The 18786-nt window shown below is 41.4% G+C and overlaps 1 protein-coding gene across 4 annotated transcripts in view; it reads right to left on the bottom strand.

Annotated features, from left to right (window-relative positions):
• kmt2cb (lysine (K)-specific methyltransferase 2Cb) overlaps positions 1 to 18786 on the bottom strand; it is a 67431-nt gene that overhangs the window by 27512 nt on the left and 21133 nt on the right. For 2 of the 4 annotated variants that reach the window (XM_041948280.1, XM_041948281.1), the window contains exons 9-26: positions 18478 to 18649; positions 16425 to 16539; positions 14093 to 14268; positions 13551 to 13903; positions 9756 to 9836; positions 8475 to 9202; positions 6907 to 7029; positions 5473 to 5589; positions 5004 to 5108; positions 3575 to 3679; positions 3279 to 3460; positions 2789 to 2953; positions 2566 to 2672; positions 2346 to 2417; positions 2015 to 2227; positions 1110 to 1229; positions 695 to 820; positions 467 to 597 (exon numbers count right to left, since the gene is read on the bottom strand). In XM_041948280.1, the coding sequence (XP_041804214.1) occupies positions 467 to 597; positions 695 to 820; positions 1110 to 1229; positions 2015 to 2227; positions 2346 to 2417; positions 2566 to 2672; positions 2789 to 2953; positions 3279 to 3460; positions 3575 to 3679; positions 5004 to 5108; positions 5473 to 5589; positions 6907 to 7029; positions 8475 to 9202; positions 9756 to 9836; positions 13551 to 13903; positions 14093 to 14268; positions 16425 to 16539; positions 18478 to 18649 (3191 nt within the window). Of the gene's footprint in view, positions 1 to 466; positions 598 to 694; positions 821 to 1109; positions 1230 to 2014; positions 2228 to 2345; positions 2418 to 2565; positions 2673 to 2788; positions 2954 to 3278; positions 3461 to 3574; positions 3680 to 5003; positions 5109 to 5472; positions 5590 to 6906; positions 7030 to 8474; positions 9203 to 9755; positions 9837 to 13550; positions 13904 to 14092; positions 14269 to 16424; positions 16540 to 18477; positions 18650 to 18786 lie in introns of those variants that run through there. The other 2 variants (XM_041948283.1, XM_041948282.1) reach the window with 1 other exon arrangement.

Below are 18786 nucleotides of genomic sequence, written 5' to 3'. Positions count from 1 at the left end.
AAAGTTCTGTAAGTGGTTTCCAGGCAATGTGCTTTGGATTCCCAACCTTCCCAAGGGTGGGATAAAACGCATTTTATGAAAATATGGCTTGACAAGATGAGACAATCTGTGCATATGAATGGGAGGCTTGCATAACAATAAAACATAGATACATTTGCAACCAAATGATGAAATAGGCTGTTTAATATAAAGCAACATTTCTTTCTCGTAGCAAATGTACCTTTCAGAACATGCAGTGTTTAAAATATGTTATGTGCATTGGCAAAATTGGACTAAATTAAGTGTTGATTATTATCAAAGCTAGTATCACAGTACTATATCAGTTCAGAATGGTGACATAGCAGTTTACGCTATATGATTACACAATGGTTATATACTGTGATAATACATACTGATTCTGTTTATACACAGTATTAGTTAACCCTCAATTCCAAACAGCAAGACTGTGCATTCAAAGGTGACAGACCTGCAGGTAGGTAGGAAACGCTTCCTCCAGTTTTGTTTTCTTCTTTCGGTAGCGTTTCTTTATTTTTTCTGGGACCTCTGGTCCAGGGGGTGTCTCATCCACAGGGGTATCAGGCAGAGCTTCTGTCCAACCTACAACAAAGAAAAAAATTACGTCACATAAAAACATATACAGATCCAAGGAAAATCTATTGTAATAGATGTGCATATGTGTTACTGCTGTACAGACCCTCATCTTTTCCAATGGGAATTTCTGACACAGAGCCAGAGGAATCCTTTCTGCAGAGGGATCGCTTGGCCTTTGCTGGACCTTGACCGGGACGGTTCCTCTGGCGGACCATGAACCCACCAATGCCTTGAAAGGAGTAGTTATTATATAGTTTTATAAGTCAATAAATAAACTTGGAAAAAATTACAATTTTCATTACAATCATGTAGGTGTTATGATTTGAGATGTATTGAGTTTGAGTGTATGGATCAATTAATTGTCCATGTGTTCAGAATGAAAGCTCAGAAACACTAGATAGAGCCCTTGTACATCAGAGGCCCTGAGATGGCAGTGCTTTGCTACTGCTACAGCGTCAGGCATGTTCTGCACCATTTTACGCTTCAGAGGAGCTGTCTCCTTCAATCAGGTGCCCTACCCGGCCGGTACGGTTTCCTCTTCCTCTTCTTGCCGCCGTCGGCCCCCTTGGAGTCGTCTTCTGCTGGCTCTCGCTCCAGGCTCGAGTCAGACTTTGCCTCACAATCTAGGAGCTCCGCCTCTGCAAGAGGGAGAGAGCACTGATGATGAGTGACAGCCCTGCGGCAGAGAACACCCCAGCCAGGCCTCACAACACAGCACCAGGGTCAATTCTATCTGAACTCAACTTAGTGGCAAGACATTATCCTGATTGAAATTAAGTTCACCAGTTCTATTACTAAGGACCTTCATTTCCAGGGAGACTTTTTCTTTTTCATGCACACATTTTTAATGGCCAGTTATGTAATTTGTTAAAATTCTAACTTACAGAAAGATTTTTTTAAATACATAAATAAAAATGACCAAAACATTGGACTGTTTTTATAAAGCACAACAAGGAAAGTAGTGCCTAGCAGTTTCAACAAATGATATTATATATACACCACTGACAGAAAAAGTCAGCAAGGACACTGTAGTAAGCAAAATCATATTTTACTTTCCAGTATTTTGTCCATGTTGTGAATAAGAAGAGGTTGCCCAAATCTTGTCCAAGACTTCAGTATACACAGATACAGTATACACCAGACAATACACACAATATTGTTGGGGATCATTAAAGGTAATCTGTAATGCAGGCCACATTCTGTCAATGCAGAACTGTCAAACATATCAGAATTGGACTGGCTTTACTAATTTAAAATGTGAATTTTGCAGCTGTACAGTGTTGAAAACGAGTCAAACTGGGGCAGAAATACACAGATACAAACATAAAAAAGGCAACATTGACAGACTAGGCCAATATTGTGCAAAAGGAGTCTAATAAACAGCCTGAGATGAAAGAAGAAGCTTGTGTGGGAAGACAAGTACCTCTGTTGTCCTCCAAGTCTTCATCACGAGAGTGCTCTGAGAGAGGGTCTACAGGAGCCTGAAGCACTGACACACTATTCTGGTTAATGATCTTCAGTTTCAGCTTGGGTTTAGGTTTCCTGCGCCTTGACGCTGTAGCAGACAAGCTCTGGAGCTGGCAAAGCCCGGATTCTGTCAGGCAGACTCCATCCTGTGTGTAGGTCCTCGACAGATCTAAAAAGACCAAAAAACAATCATATGGTGAGCAAACCTAAGTCAATCATCATCTTGTAGAAAGAAAAGAATTCTCTCTGGTATTTATAATCCATCAGTTTTGGAACTGTGAACCTACCCATTTCTTTAGCCTTTGTGACAATCTGCGTCATAACTACAGGCTCAATGGCATCTCTGGCCTTGGTCACTACTGCAGCAGTACAAGACACACAAAAGCCGTTAAATACAAACAGCAGAAAGAGGAGGATCAAATGACATAGTTATTTCTATACACTTTACAGCAGACACATAAAAAGGAAAAAAAAAAAAAACGTGAAGAGGAGACACCGTTCTCCAACCTTTAGTGGTCTTGAAAGTGCGACACATTGTGCAGTCGAAGCTACTGTCTGCAGCTTTTTCCACATCTTCCTCTGAATGGAGACCCTGACACGATGCATGGAACCATCTATCGATAGAAGAGAAGGTTTAGATAAGAGCAAATTATTTAAAAAATATAGAAATAAATAAATTAGTCGAGACCAGTGATCCTGAGCTGGCAGGGTTTGTAGAAACAGTGCACACCTGTCACATTGGCGGCACTGCAGAATTGTGGTGCCTTCACTGTAGTCCACCAGGCAGATGGGGCATGTTGCAAGGCTGGCACAGGGGGCACACTGGGTGTAATTATTCTGCCACTCACACCTTAGGCCTGGGGTGGTGGCACCACACTGGGTACAGGACACACACCTGCAGGACACATAAAAAACAGAGGTCATTCTACCTAGGTTACCTCAAAGAAGGTAATGCAGAATACCTGAGCTACAAAAAGCTTGTCTACTCACTTCACTGTCCCCATGCTACAAATATGAAATTATTTTCTGATATTTTTAGAGGAATGTTAAATTCATTCTTTTTCCTCTCCATTTCCACTTGCTTATTATAACAACAAACTAGAGTTGTAAATATGTAAAATACTTCATGCTTTTAGCAAACTTAGTACAAATTATATTCCATTTTTAAATGATTGTCTGTTTGAATTATATCTGGGAGAGATGATCATAGAGTCAGTCACCATTTGCACTTCCAGCTGTCCTTCGGCACATTCTGCAGTGGAGGGTCCAGACAGTAGGTGTGATAGCTGATGTCACAGTCATCACACAGCAGCAAGCGGCCAGGATCTGTGGCCTGGCCACAGGCCTCACACACTGTACACTCCAGACAACGCCAGCCTTTACTTAGGACCACCTTGGTGATCTGTGAAAGTAACAATGAGACATTTATATGTAGGTCTGTGTATGACATAATGGCATTTCTGCTCTGTACTAAGTATAATGCATGTGTGGTGTACAAACTCAGTAGTAAATGTACCTTTATGCCAACACAGAATGGATGGTAGCACTGGCCACACTGAGCACAGGCCAGAAGACGACCCTCTGCGCCAAGGCCAAAACTTCCACACACCACACACATGTCCTAAAAGGAAATAAGGCATTATGAATTACTCCTTTTTGCTAATTCTTCATTTTCTAAACAGTTCAGTTCAGACACTGAAAATCAGAGTTCCATTTCCAGCTAACGTACAACCCCGATTACAAAAAAGTTGGGAGTCTGTCAAAAATATAAATAAAAACTGAATGCAATCATTTGCAAACAAACTGAATTAACAACAACAGTTTTGCAAAGTGTTCCCGAGGCCATGTAGTAACCCCCTAATCATGTGTTTCACAGAGTGGTGAACCTCACTCCACCCTTGCTTGTGAACGCCTTTCGAGGATGCCCCTTTCGTACCCAATCATGATACTATCACCTGTTACCAATCAACCTGTTTACCTGTGGAATGTTCCAAACAGGTTTTTTTGGAGCGTTCCACAACTTTCCTTGTCCCAACTTCTTTGAAATGTGCTGCTGCATCAACTTCAGAATAAGCAGATACTTACAACAATCAATGATTTAATATGTTGTCCTTGTACTGTTTTGCTATTATATTAATATTATTGCAACTATCACATTGTGTTTTATTTGTGTTATACATAGCACCCAGTGCTACTTTTCTACGTTGAAAACCAAAACAAAAAAACCAGTCAGCTGGTTCCAGTCAGTCTTTCAATGCCACTGGCACTGTAAGTAGCAGCCATTACATATGTTGTTGCATGCTATCCTGAACACTGAAGAAATTATTTATTTCTAAACGTACCATAAAGAGTGCAGCTGTCTTCTATCTTCAAATATAGAAATGCAAGCTAAAAGGAATACATCGGAAACATTGGCCTTTTAAGACCTTTTCTTTTAAGCCAGGATGATTGAGTGGGCCCTTTTCAACCCCTGCTTCACACTCACATTCACATCTGAGAGCTACACAGAACAGTCCTTTGAGTACTGACCGGTATAACTTCAGCCATTCAAGCGTTGGTGCATTGTTAAGAAGTACCTCAGCTGTATTGTTTAATTCCTTTGCCACTCTATATGAATATTTATTCTCTAACTTTAGTTACCGCTGTCTGTGAAGACTTGATGACTATTTGACAGTGGCTACCAGTTTTCAGCCAAAAAGGCATTACTTTGAAGGCAGATAGCAAGAAACAATAAAATTTCAGTACAATCCTGTGTTATATAATCGTCAGCCTTTCCTCAGGCTGTTGGCAGTAACTCCACAAGAATTAATAATCTCCAGTGGGAGAGGTCTTTAAGCACAGATTTAATTTTAGGCCATCTAAATGCATGGAGACATTCACAGATGACACAAAATGAAATACATCGGTAGCCCTCTTTAAATTTTAAATTTAAATTAACAAAACACCTGTTTTAGCGTGAAACTGTCATTGCTGGAAAATATGACCACTGTGTTGTGCATGGCATTCTCCTCCTCCTCCTTGACTTGGTACGGTGTTTCTATTGTGGTGACCTGAAAATCAGAGGAACAAAACAGTATCACTATCATCATTCTTCACTATAAAGATCCACCCTCTGGTCAAAAGAGTTTAATATGAGTTAGACTATGACGTACAATAGAGGAATAGTTACTATCAGGTATTACTTTTCATTATTTACAACAGCCGAGTCATTATTTGAGGTATTGAGGAACTGGTCCTCGTGAAATGTGCAGCCTTTACCATAATATAAAACTAACCGTTCACTCTGTCATTATCATTAATGCTGCTCACAATACATCAGCCATATCTTTAGCTGGAGGGAAAAAACCACTGCTTTGCATATGGCGCAATATTTGCCAAAATATGTTGAGATGTCTTCCGGCTGACAGCACATACCCCAGGGTTGATGCTGGGACTCGCCCCATTCTTGCCTCTGGCCCTGCCACGTCCAGCTCTACCTGATAGACCAGCCCCTCTGGGCCTCCTCCTCCCAGGGAAGCCTGAACCTCGACCCTATGGAGGCAAGACAAAAATCAGAAAATGTGCAGTTCGGGACCTAAGGGCTGGATACAGAAACAATGTTGGGGAAAACAGAACCACTGCCCATCTTATAAACTGAAACGGGCAGGTGCAAGCTCCACTTGTTTGTAAAAATTGGCTTCTCTCTTACATATGCTGAAAGTCATGTTTTCTCAGTAGACAGACAAAGATTTAAGGGTTTACTGTAGGCAGCCTTTCACCCATCCCACTTTTCTGCTTTTAGGTCTGTATATATTGTTGACTGTACAGACTGCACAACAGGAAGTGCATTGTCTGTCCAGCTCTAAAGCGATAATGTCATTCTGTTCGATATTCATGTGGATACAAGCCCCCTGCATGATTAAGTGATTTATGTAATACATTGAAGTATTTATGCTGGCATTGCTATGGCTTTGAAAAGATGTGTTGTTATTGCAAAAGGGGCAAAATGACTTCAGAAATCTCAACTTTTTAGAAATCTTTAACATCTGCATATCATGCAAAAGCTCAATGGAAAGAAAAAAATGAAAAAAGGCCTCTGAGCTGTTGTTCTTGGAATGCAAGTAGCACTGTACCCTTGGCACATTTCCAAAAAGAGGCCTCTGCCTAATCATGGCAGTCAAACTTCAGTATAATTGAACCTTCTAGCACCTGCCCCAAAATCCCTTTCCATTTACCCCACATTTGACACTGATCCCAAACCAAAGCCCCTCCCCAGCCACTGTGCCTCCTGACAGACACACTGTATGATGGTGTTTAACCTGGATGGGACCCCTGCCACAGCATACAAATTAACCCTCACCCAGCTTTGAAGTGTAATTGCAGTCACCATGGCAACCAACTACCACAGACTTTCCATTAAGTCAAAATCAAAGAAAGAAAGGAAAATGAATGCATTTGAATAAGACAGAAAAAGAGAAAACACAGCAGCACATGGTTAACAAAGAGGAAAAGGGACACATCCATTCATGAATTAAAATTATCACCAAAATATAATAATAATCGTGTAAACTGTGGAAATGTTGTATTACACCATGCCCTTGATCTCTCAATTCAACTGCAAAGCCAGCAAAACCCACTGCCTATATAGCCATATCTTGCAGTTCCATTTCATAAAGTCATTAGCTTAGACATTGTTCTATGACTCTCTTCTTCTCATTGCAAGGTGGTGGTAATTGTTAGTGTGGGCTACGATATAGTATATCACAGTGACATTCAGGAACACTCGGGGAGCGCGCGTCACTAGGGTAAACAGAGGGCTAACCGAGGGCAGCTGCTGCCCTGCTGTCACTGGTGAGCCACAGTATTTACCACTCTGATGCTCCAGCCGGGGCTGCCAGAGGACTGCCTGGTCTTTGGGACGTCCCACCCCTCTGGCTGGTCTGGCGACCAGGACAAGGGGGAGCTCACACTGCTATGGGGGCTCCATGCACCCTAAGGTAAGGGAGGGCGGGTGAGAGAGAGTGAGAGAGAGGGAGGGAGGAGGGCGACAAAATGCAGCAACTTAAAAACAAAGCCAGCGAAGAAACAAAACATACAAAGAAAGATGTTAGAGAGATGTGGTGAGCTTCTAATGTAGCCATTTGGGAACTACTCAATACATATCCATCTATGCAGAGCGTCTGTATTAGAAAGCGTCTCATGTGCCAAAATATGAACAGGGTAAGTTATTAGGCCACATTCGCTATTAAAGCCAATCCTTAAGGTTTTTCATGCATATGAGTTTAAGAGCCATGTTTCTAACATACTGTAAAGGCAAAACTGGAGAGCACAATTGTGTTAGTTGCATTTTACACGGGATAATTTGCCATGGCATCACAGCACCATACAGCAGAAAAGAGGCCCCACAACCTCTCGCCATGACAACCATGTATGTTTGGCATGTTGACAAAACAGGGGGAATTGCGTCAGCACGGCCAAGCAGCACATGAGCGCATCAGACAAAAGCATGCTGGACTAAAGGAGCAACATTTAAATTTTCTGGAATAGATTACCCCAGGCATTGTGTAGTGAATTAGTTCGAGCCAAATAATGTTTATTTAAGAGATTGGATATATCTAGGAAAAAAAACACATCTTGCAAACTAAATCAGTCTACCCTCACCAGCATCATTCATAATACATTATAGCCATGGGTGTAATTCAATTCCCATTATTAATTGTCTGAGAGAGTCTACATTCAGTGTCTCTATTATAAATCATGTGTTTTAAAGACACTGAGACCCTAATATTAGGAGATTTAAAGTTCTTTCAGTCACTAGTGACCCACTGCAGTTGATGGTGTAATATGGAGATGACTAGAACATGGTAATGATCACTGTATTTGTGACGTGAATGCTCATCCTCATTGGGACAATGAGGTGGCGGATGTTAGTAATGTGGACATGGGATGAAGAGAGTAACTGATGAAAGTGCCATTGAGGTGGAATATGGTGAGGACTCTCAGTAAAAGGTGTTTTAGCCATAAAAAACACAACGCTGACTGGAAATAATTAATACATGACACAACACGTGAAGAGGTGGCAGGGAGTTGAGAGAAGGCACCATTCGCCATGCTGTCCTCCTGCTATCCTTGCATAGTGTACTACAAGGTATGTACAATTCGACTGACAACAAAAAAATTAACAACATAATTAAAAAACATGTCCTGAACAGCTGCTTCAACCAATCCAGTACACCGAAAAACCTAATCCACCTTCACAGAGCAAGGCCCACAGGAAACTTAGGCATATAGGAGTACACAAGATATGAGCACCAATTATTAGCCTACAGTCCAGGGGTTTATTACTTGGGGCTGGGACAGTGAAGAAGGCAGTACAAGGCAGACAGTGACAGAAAGCAAACCTGTGGTCTTCTGTGACTTGATATCCAGGTTCCTACCTGCTTTACTCGTGGCCTCCCAGGAGAAAACTTCCTCTTGGTGATGGCTGGCTTTCCCATTCCAATCTTAGGAGTAAGTGGTATAAGTGTGGTGGTGGGTATTACACTGGTGTGGTCACCGAGCAAAGGTAGGATCGGGGTCTGGGGTAGTTCTCTGGGAGATGTCCCTATGCCCAGGGGGGATGAGTGGGAAGGAGAGGAAACCATTTCTGCCAACCTTTCCACAGATGTCTTCAGTGGTTTCTCCTCTGAAGACAGGCTGGAGAGTGACAGATTAGGCTTGCTCTCTGCTGTCGTGTACATCTCCTCTGATGTACTGGAGGCTGAGGGCTTAACAGTCTCTACCAGGTTCCTGTGAAAAATACCCTCACTGCTCTCGTTGCTAAGTTCTTTAGGAGCAGTTTCCAGGAAAGAAGCCCCAACTACATCCATGCTCGAAGGCTGGGGTAGTGAGACCTCCATTGGTTGGTCCGAGATAGGTACTGATGCAGTACTTGGTTCTTTGGTGGTTGAGATGATGGCCTTAAAATCCTTTGTGCTCGGGTTGGCCGTGCCCTCTTCAGGGCAGGCCTCTGTCTTTGCTGGTTTGATTTGTAATGCGGTATCCTGTGTCTGTTGTGACTCCATAGAGAGCTGGGCTGGAAATGACTCAGACTCCTGGCTGGGAGTCCCTGAAGATGCAGGACTCTCTGTAGATGTAAGTTGGGCTCTTGCTGCTGGTTTTGTTTCTGTAGGAGGAAATACACAGTGTAAGAAGAACATATCTGGTTATCTTGACATCATACACAAGAACAGATTAAAAGAGATAGAAGTGGAAACAATGCTATGTTAATGAGTTTCAAATGAGGAGCATCACTTAAGAAATGTTGGTGTCACTAATCTCAAAGGGTTAAAGTCATTTCAAAATGTGCTACTTTGCCGCCTTTCCCTGTTTGTAGTCTTCACTCTGTAGTCTTACTCATTGTCCTGCTCACAGCACTATCTGATTGGTTACACATCATGACTAATAGCCTGTGTCCACACTGAAGGCTACTGTGGCACAGACGGAGCTGCTCCAGTGAGCGTGTGGAGCTGTGTATTGAAGGGAAGGCAGCAGATACTGGCAAAGTTGCAATACACATCACAATCTTATGATCTGTTTCTATGATGACAACAATGTCAAGTTTCCTAGTTTCTTGTGTGTGGCAACAGTGGCAGAAAAACTGTAAAACTGGTGGTTCACACATGCATGCCGAAGCAGGACCAGAGTTAGTACCAAATAAATAGGCTGCGTATACAAACCTGGTTTGAATTCTGTTGGCGTTTCATTGACAGAAGGTTCAGTAACCTGCATCTCGACAATGTCTGCTCCCACTGAGACTTCTAAAAGAGAGGAGAGTCATCATCAGAGACATTATATACAATAAAAAATGGCATTTGATCATAAATACAGAGACGTAACAGTCTGGAAACATTGTGAACAAATTATGACAAAGTGGTAAGGGAATAAAAGAAAGTGGGCCATAGGGAAATGTTGTACTTGGATGCCCAGCTGTCAAATTGAGAGAAAAGAGCTAGTCTGCATCAATTCTACCCACCCATTATTTAAAATCATATGGTACAACAAACAAGACTATACTATGAAGCAAAGCATTTTTCCATGAAAAAAGACAAACACAGGTGAGAATCCTTTATAACCTCTAATATAACACATAAAACCTTGTGCTGCAGATCACCAATTATCTCTTGAGCCAAAATATGGAAAAATTAATTTATATGATTCAATATTAGCGTAAAGTGAAAAAAAAGAGTAGAAATTCCATTTGGATGATACATAAATTTCACTTCTTGGAATTAGTGAACTGTTGCATTGAGCCTTGAAAAGGATGTGACAGAAGCATTACTAAAAATGGCTAGCTTCCGAGTAACAAGCAGTCCTAATGCATAAAAAGACAATGAGACAAGCCTCTATCATAGCCTAGATTTTAGCATTAATGTAGCGTATCCTTCCCTCTCTAGCCACTTGGTTTTGCAGTGTCTTCTATCCTCTCTCTCCATTTGGTTTTGTATTAAAGGCATCAGTGCATTTGGCTAGTCTGGTATGAATAGAACTAGTCATTCCTGGCTATCAGGCGTCCACACATCGAGCCAATATTCTGCCAGACAGCCTCTGAACGTACAGATAGCCTAGTCTTAACGAGGTGCCCACCATTTCAATCCACAAGTTCCCATGTCATACTGATCCTGACACACACATGCACCTGCTAAGCATCTCTGCCAGGGAAGGGAGTAACCATGACAACCAACATCCCAGGGTCTGTGTGCTCTGGGCTCATGACTGTGCAGCTTGCAGGTGCTCATCCGGTGCCGATGCCAGAAAGTCAATTAGGAGATGGGCCTCCAACCATCTCAAGCCTTCAACTATTGACCAAGCTGAACACACATTCTCTTTCATATTAACACCCTGCTTCCTATATCTCCTACAGTGAATAAGGTGATGGTTGAGATAAATACACAGCTTTGATTAATACAGAGGAGGCCTACAGCCAGGTCTAACTTGCAGTCACAGAATGGATCTAACTGCATCTGTCAGTTGAGTCACGGTAAGCCCGCTGTTAAACCCACAGTGGTGGAGAATCCTGGCAGGTGATGAACAGCTCCGGTTAATGGCTTTAATTACATTACATGTGTGGGTGGTTGGCAGCATAGTCATGATCTCACATTAACAAAGCCAAAAGAAAAAAAAATCTGCAAATATCAATGTAAATTTCAGCACGTTATTAAAATATATTTTCTCCTCTTATTTGGTGCATGATTAGAAAATACATTGCAAAAAATTCCCCCAAAATCTTAACTGTTTGTCTAATTCAAAAGGCTTAAACCCAAATTCAGCATTATGACAAATGTCTTGAAAAGACACGTAAAGCTTTACTCAATCTTATTTTGCTTAGCATAAACCACCTAAAAACAGAGATCTCATGTATACCTGTCTTTAAAACCACAGTGGGAGAAGCATCGCCTTTCCATGAAGCAGTTACATGAACACAGGAAAAAGCAAGTAAAATAAGAGCACATGTGTACAGTGAGCAGAGCAAGCAAGCAAGCCCTGTGAGCAGCCATGAATGAGCCAGCGTAGCTCCAAGCCAGGTTTGCAGACATGGGATCTAATATCATCACCATCGTGCAACTCCTATCCATTCTCTCCTGCCAGTGGAGTCTGCTGTCTAGACAGAGTGGGCAGCATAGCTACCACTGGCAACCACAGCTCACCGATAATTTCCCTGATACTCCACTCTACTGCTGCCAAAACTCAGATGGACCAGAGAGGAGATGCAGCCCTGAGCTTCATACAAGCAGATACCAGCAGTTTTGCAGCACATCCAAAGTTTCCATATTGGTTCTGGATTGAAAACAATATGGCCATTTCAAGAAATGTCACTGTAGATCAGATATATCCTATTTTGTAATTCTCTGAGAGTATAAAATGAACCACAATTACAATAACACAGTTCTTCTGTTCTGTTCCAGGTCTATGAATTCCCTAAATCCAATGGCCATAACTTCCAGTCTGTATCCCATTGAAACCCCTATTCAACCCACACAGCTAGTTGTCTTTTGATTTAGTGTCATACACCTGTTGCTGGTAACAGGATTTCTGTGAGAAACGGTGCTGGTCGATGTGTCCTAGAAGATTTCAATGTGGCGGACAAATGGGAGAAATTCCAGTTAAATATGATCTGTGTTTATGGTGGTTGTGTCTAACTGACTGATGGGGACAACAATTTTTGCAATTGGTCCAGCATTGAGCAAAAGCTTTACAGCTGGCAGCCACTGAACAGAGTGCAATGTAATCCCTTTAGGCGCTTGCGCACTGTCAATGTATATCCACGAAAAGTGTTTGTTTTTGCCACTGACAGGCTGATTGCTATTGTAAGTGCCTGGTGACATTATGGAAAGGATCCCTACAGAGGTAGACCTTTTTGTTTAACCAGAAACAGCCACTTTATTGCTCTCACCATAACCACCAGACTCCATTTACAGAAACAGTCATTTTACCATTGTGAAAAACATTTGATCCAAACTCGACAGATGCAAACTAAAACTCACCAAAACCTCTGCCTTTCTACCGTTCCACCACCAACTCTGGTTTGGCCGAAATAAACCACTTATTCATCGAGTCATGAACATATCGGGAGAGGAGCAAGATGGAGGGCGGACATCAAAGAAGCAGCAGGGGAAAAGAGCATGTAGAGCCAGAATAATTTTACATCTAACTTGGGAATTATTTTCACTGGATATTATGACCAGAGAGATTTAAATATGTGAGACATTTTCAAGGTAAAGAAAATGGTCATCTCCAAATAACAAAAACCTGGCTGGCGAGCGCAAAACAGTATGACAGACATCAAGCATGGTCAGAGTGCCTCAAGCTAACTTTCTCTCCGTTAAGCAGTATTAACAGGCTGACTGCAAGTCAAATGTAAAGTTGATTTACAGTAAGTGCGATCAGCCAACTCAAGTGGCAATTTCATAGCCTTGTGTAGCCTAGCCTTGGGTAAAACACAAAATGCCTTCAAGTATCAGTCTCATTTACACAGACTGGCAGCACAGCACATACTATCTCCCCAGGAGACAGGAGGGAGACACAAAGTACTTTTAATTTTCAAAATACAGAGTTACAAAGACAATTGAGTCGCTTTAATCTGTCACTAGTAGGACACCATCTGGTGATTGGAGAGTCCTCTAAATAAAAGAGGAAGTGCTTCTTTCTGGTCTTAGTCCAAACAACTCCCAATGCCTTCATCTGCAACAAATACGACTTTCAAAACTTCATCAGTGCTGACACTACAGTCCAAATTCGTGTTGCATGGCCAAAACTTTGAACTGCTTCTGCATGGCTAGAGGCTGAATGACTGAACTCTGAACTACAAAGTTTTCAATAAATCAAGATATGATTAAATGATAAAAACAGATTGGATTGTCAGGAGGGACTCTTTAGCATACAAGGAAAATAAAGACTTCAAGACAACACAAGGAAAGAGATCAGAGCAGTTATCTTCTTGTGTGTAATCTAACTTTTTTGGAACAAAGACCCACCAGGCTTCTGGGCTGACGTGGCCAGCTTCTCCTCCTGGACGGTAGCCTGAACAGGCTCTGGATCTGAGTGCAATGGAACAGTTAGTAATTCCGGTTTAGGGTCATTGTGCATTTCAGGAGGCAGCTGAGTGCCAGGTTCTAGGTCCGTGTGCTTTTTAGCCAGCTGTAAGCCAGTCTCAGAGTCTGTGTGCATGGAGGCTGGCTGAGGACTGAGCTCCGGGCCAGTGTCCATATCCTCTGCCTGTAGCGCCTGTTCTGCAGCAGGAGACCTGCAGTTGGAACAAACATAGTCCTCTCTGGGGTGGATTTCTGCTTGGCCTGAGTTCTGACGCTCACACTCCAGGTGTAGCCATCTGAAAGCAGTGCAAAGGAATTTTAAGGGATTGTTTGACAGGGAGTTCTGTGAAATACTTAAATGTAACATATTTATTACGGTGGTTTTCCTTGTGTTTTCTTAATGTTACCAGGGAACATTAATTTCCAAAACAGAAGGTAAGAGTAATGAATTTGAGGTATTTATGTTAAAAACAAATGTTCCTTACCTCTTACAAGTATGGCAGAAGAGTAAGTCTTTGTGATGCTCAGGGTCCAGGATACAAGCACACGTAGGACAGGACAGAGCAGGGTCCTGGTTTTGGACGCAGTTGTCACACAGCAGGCTGGTGTGGTGCCATTGCCTGCTGGTTCGTGTTCCACACTGGATGCATACTCTGCAGTTCTGAGGACCAAAGTATGCCTTTTTACTAACATGATGACACTGAAAACCATTCAGGCTCAATGCAGTATGAATACAGTGTTTCTGCTATACAGATTTGGCACTTAAGTCATAGAGCGGGAAACAAGCATGAAACCTGCCCAGGCACACAGCGCCTGTGCCTATTTTTAAGACCATGACTCTTTATCCAGCAAAATTTATGAGGTAGAGCTGAGGAATATGAGTAAAAAATAACATAAATAATTTTAGGTCTTCATGAAATGGATTTACAAGGTCATTTTGAAATCACAAAGATTGTTTAGATGAACCTATTTTCAATTAATGCTATCAAGGTTAAACATAACACCACAAACATTCTATTATTTAAAATGATCAATACAATTTAAATATTTTTTGAGATCAAAAGGACTAAAACTAAAACAGTGGCATCAAACAAATCAGGTTCTGGCTAAATGCTGTAACATGCTACCAATCAGTGTTGCAAATAACTGTTACTTGAAATCAAAGGTGGCTGCTAATAATCAAAACGTGGAGCAAATCTATGAACTTTTTGTTTTCGTGCTTCGTCTTAAACATTTTTGGGTTTAAAAAAAAAAAAAAAAAATGTCATTAACCTGAAGCGCTGCAGAGCCCCTGGGGTTCTAGATGTAGCAGTTTCAGACCCACAGTTTTAGATGTACGCTTGTGCCACCAGTTTTTTCTTCTTTGTTTATACTTTATTAACAACACAGCAATATCACAATGCCACCATTTTAGAGGGTTGGTTGAGGTGTTCCAAAATCATGATTCATTCAAACTCGACACCGCACTTCCTTGGGTCCTCAGTAATACACCCAAGTATGACGTCAATTGGATGAACAGTTGCCGAGAAAATCTAAGGAAGTACGTACACATTTACAGTACAGAGATTTTAGTTTGATATCCACACTAACAGCGTGCACCAGCAAGCAGAGCTGCTTGGGGTTAAATGTGGTCATTTGGCTTCTATTTCAGCAGCATGCCTCTGAAGTGCTGCTGTTCATTTATAATAGTGGTTGGACTTCAATATTTTGTTTGAGCTGGGAATCAAAAGAGGCTGCACAAACCTTCACGCTACCAATGTACAAACACTTCTTTTTACATACACCATAACAGACTCTCAGCAAAAACTGCAAAAAAAACATTGGGATCAGGGGAAAAAGTCAGTGGAAATCCTTTTATTTTGGTCTTCAAGTACAGTTGTGATAAAATGACATTAAAAAAAAGAAAAAGGGAGATCCAGAATAATGCTGGTCTTTCCCAATTGTCTTATTTTCCACATGACATGGTCATGAAGATTGTTCATGAAAAGTGCACCAGCATTTACTTTCTCTTTTTCTGACTTTTAGTTTAGCAGACTAGCTGGCCACTCAGCTTGAGTGAGCTTGGTGCTCATACACGATAGGAGGAACATGCAAAACACTGAAACAATGACTTATTTTTCATTGACCTCTACTTCTGTAAGATGATTGAACTCAGAACAAAACTATGTGTGTGGGAACAGGGGTTGGTGGCAGGCGCGAAGGAGAGGCAAGTGGCAAAGATGTGTGTGGGTTGTGTTCCTCCTGTGCTGAGTCAGATAGAAAAGCCAAGTGTGAAGACCTTTCATCACCTGCCGGCTCTATTGCCGTGGCCTCATCCGACCGCTGCAGAAAATTGCGTGGTGTGTTACCCAGCTGCCTGAGCGACAGGCATGCCATTCAGGCAGTTGGAGGATGAAAGGCGAGGCTGCACCAAGGAATGCATGCACTTAACATGCGCGTGAATGTACACACACGCGCACATATACACTGTGTTACCTTAAGACACAGGCTGAACTGAAACCTTGTGAGTCATTCTTTTGACCACAACAAGCCCGAATTAAAAAAAAAAAAAAAAATCATGTTCTCATGGGTGGTAGACATTTTACTCTGTGCCAGAGCAAAGATTCATATCCTGAATATTTTTTCAATTTAATATTACTATCCACACACAGTTAGAACTTTGTCTTGCAATAATAATAATAATCCAGGCATCGTGTAAAACAGGTTGGCACTTCAGCCAAAAAATTACTTTAAAACATTTTTACATACCAGCCAGAATCACCCTTATTTCATGTTGTCTTAAATATGCTATCCAGCATCATATGAGGTCTTTCCTACCTTACATCTCCATCCGTTGGTGGGAAGAGAGTCCATAGCAGGTTGCAGACAGAAGGTATGGTACCCTTTGTCGCACATGTCACACACCAGCATTTTAGTGTCCTCTCCTGGGTTCCTACAAACAGAGATAGAGAGAGAGTGAGAGAGAGAGGATTGTATGAAATGGGACAGCATAGGACTATACACATCCTGCACATTAACAGCATACAGCTATGCAGATTTTTTTTTACAGTAGTCACATGGATGATCGTAGTTGCCATAGTCATTACTCCTCATGGAACTGTCATCATCAGGAGGTTTCCTGAACAAAATATTTTTAACAGGCCAGACAAAAGCACATCAGGTGTATTCATTGAGACTTTTGCATCCTTTATTGTTTCTATTGTACTGGAGCTCAGTTTTACTGCAAATATCAGTTCCACTTGTTACCATGTTAATGAATGAGTGTATGCATGAATCATAACAGAGGACCAGCCTTTTCCTCCCACAATTAATATGGCGTTATTTTTCTGAGAAATGTAGGAAGAATGACTTGTTTTTGTTTTAGTGTACATCTTGATTACACTTCAATATTGTACTTCTTAACACCCAAAAAATGTAAACCCTACTTTTGCAAGACTGGCTAGAAGACTGGCTGAGTACACTGACTGATTACCTACTGTTAATAAACATATACACAAGATGAGGCCTGCAGCAATGTGGAGGCAAGGACATGCAATGAGTCATCATTGGTTAAATCCAACGCAAGAGCAACTACTTTTGGAGAACATTAAGTGGCCTTTTTATACATTTAATAAGAATTTATGTTTTTCTATCAGTGCTTTGTTTTCCTTGGAACTAGTATATCTCTCAAACATTATATACCAAAGGTGGCAAATGTAGCTTTTAGAATTTAAACAGGGATGATAGATTGTTGTGTATCAGGATGGAATATGCAATATTGTATTACCATAGTTTATCACAAACAAAGTAATGCTTGCTCCAGCTGAAATGTTACTATGCTAAAATATTGTCCCAGCTGATATACAGTAGCTCAGTCGTGTAGCTGTGTGTCATGGTGTGTGGGGGTGCTACATGTCTAATTGTAGGATTGGTAATGAGTAAGGCTGAAGAATTGGTTGAAAAAAACACAAATGAAAGCTTGACTGTAAATACACAAATGCCCTTTTCCAACTCACACACACACACACTCTTGAGTTTAGTAGTAGTGCTAGCACTATGCTGTACCACATTAAGAAAAAGCACCCGGCTACCGTGTCCGAGGATAGCTTGCAGTAGAAGATCGCGTCACTGCTAGCTGGCAGGAGAAAATGTGATGCACGCTGATTCGAGGCTGAGACCAGTATGCTGCCAATCAGTGTGGTGGAGGACGAAGGGTTCAAAGAGCTACTTTTGTACCTTGAGTTTGAGTGTGTTAAGCCATCGAAAGTGACTTTGACTAAATACAGTGAAAAACTGTTTGAGGAGAGGAAGAATTCGCTAAAAATCAAGCAAGCAGCGCTGACACAAAGATGGAGTCTAGTGTGCTCCTCAGCTCAAAATGAACTGGTTAGTTTCTGGTTAATGGGTGTCAGGCTATTGAAAGCCAAATTAACTGAAAATGACAACCCAAGTCAAACTAATACAACTTAAAAGAATCAGAAAACTTGGAGTCACTCTAAACTCCAATACCATTCATAATTTGTGACAATATATAATGAACCCCGACATATCTTAAAAAAAAAAACATGCTATGCATGTAACATAATACTAGGATTTCTGTGTGAATAAAAAGCTAAAAGCTCAATGGACAATGTTCAACTAAGGCAAACAGGCTTGGCTGCTAGCAAAGCTCCTGCACTGTTTAAATAAGGTCAGAAGTTACAAGACTGAGCTTCAGGGTACGACATCCAGTTAGCTCTTCACAAACCACAGAGGTAAACAAACCAGCAGTAAGCACCATGGCTGGTAGCTATAGAGAAAAATAGTAAGAAGAAAAGTGAAAGAAAAGCTAGAGAGGACAAAAACATTCAGTCTGAGATACATTATTTAAGTGGGTGGGAAGGTGACTCACTTGCATGTCTGGCAGATTTTGCACTCAGGGCACTGCCAACCTGCCCTCCTTAGAGGGGTCACGGCCATGTCCAGGCATATCCCATGGTAATGCTGACCACAGCTGGTGCAGAAGAGCTGGTCCAGTAGATCCCCTGGGCTATCACATAGCGCGCAATTTACATCATCTACAACTACAGGAAGGACAATAAAAGAAACAGTCAGTTAAATGAAGAAAATAAGAGACAATCGCATTTCAGACATATTGCTGACATAATGTCAAATATTTACTTATGTAAATTATTTTAATATAGCCTCTAGATACAATGTA

The sequence above is a fragment of the Chelmon rostratus genome, chromosome 12, assembly GCF_017976325.1.
Source record: "Chelmon rostratus isolate fCheRos1 chromosome 12, fCheRos1.pri, whole genome shotgun sequence".
Taxonomy (NCBI): domain Eukaryota; kingdom Metazoa; phylum Chordata; class Actinopteri; order Chaetodontiformes; family Chaetodontidae; genus Chelmon; species Chelmon rostratus.
The sequence above is the reverse complement of the archived record's forward strand: the minus strand, read 5'-3'. Positions and strand labels throughout refer to the sequence as shown.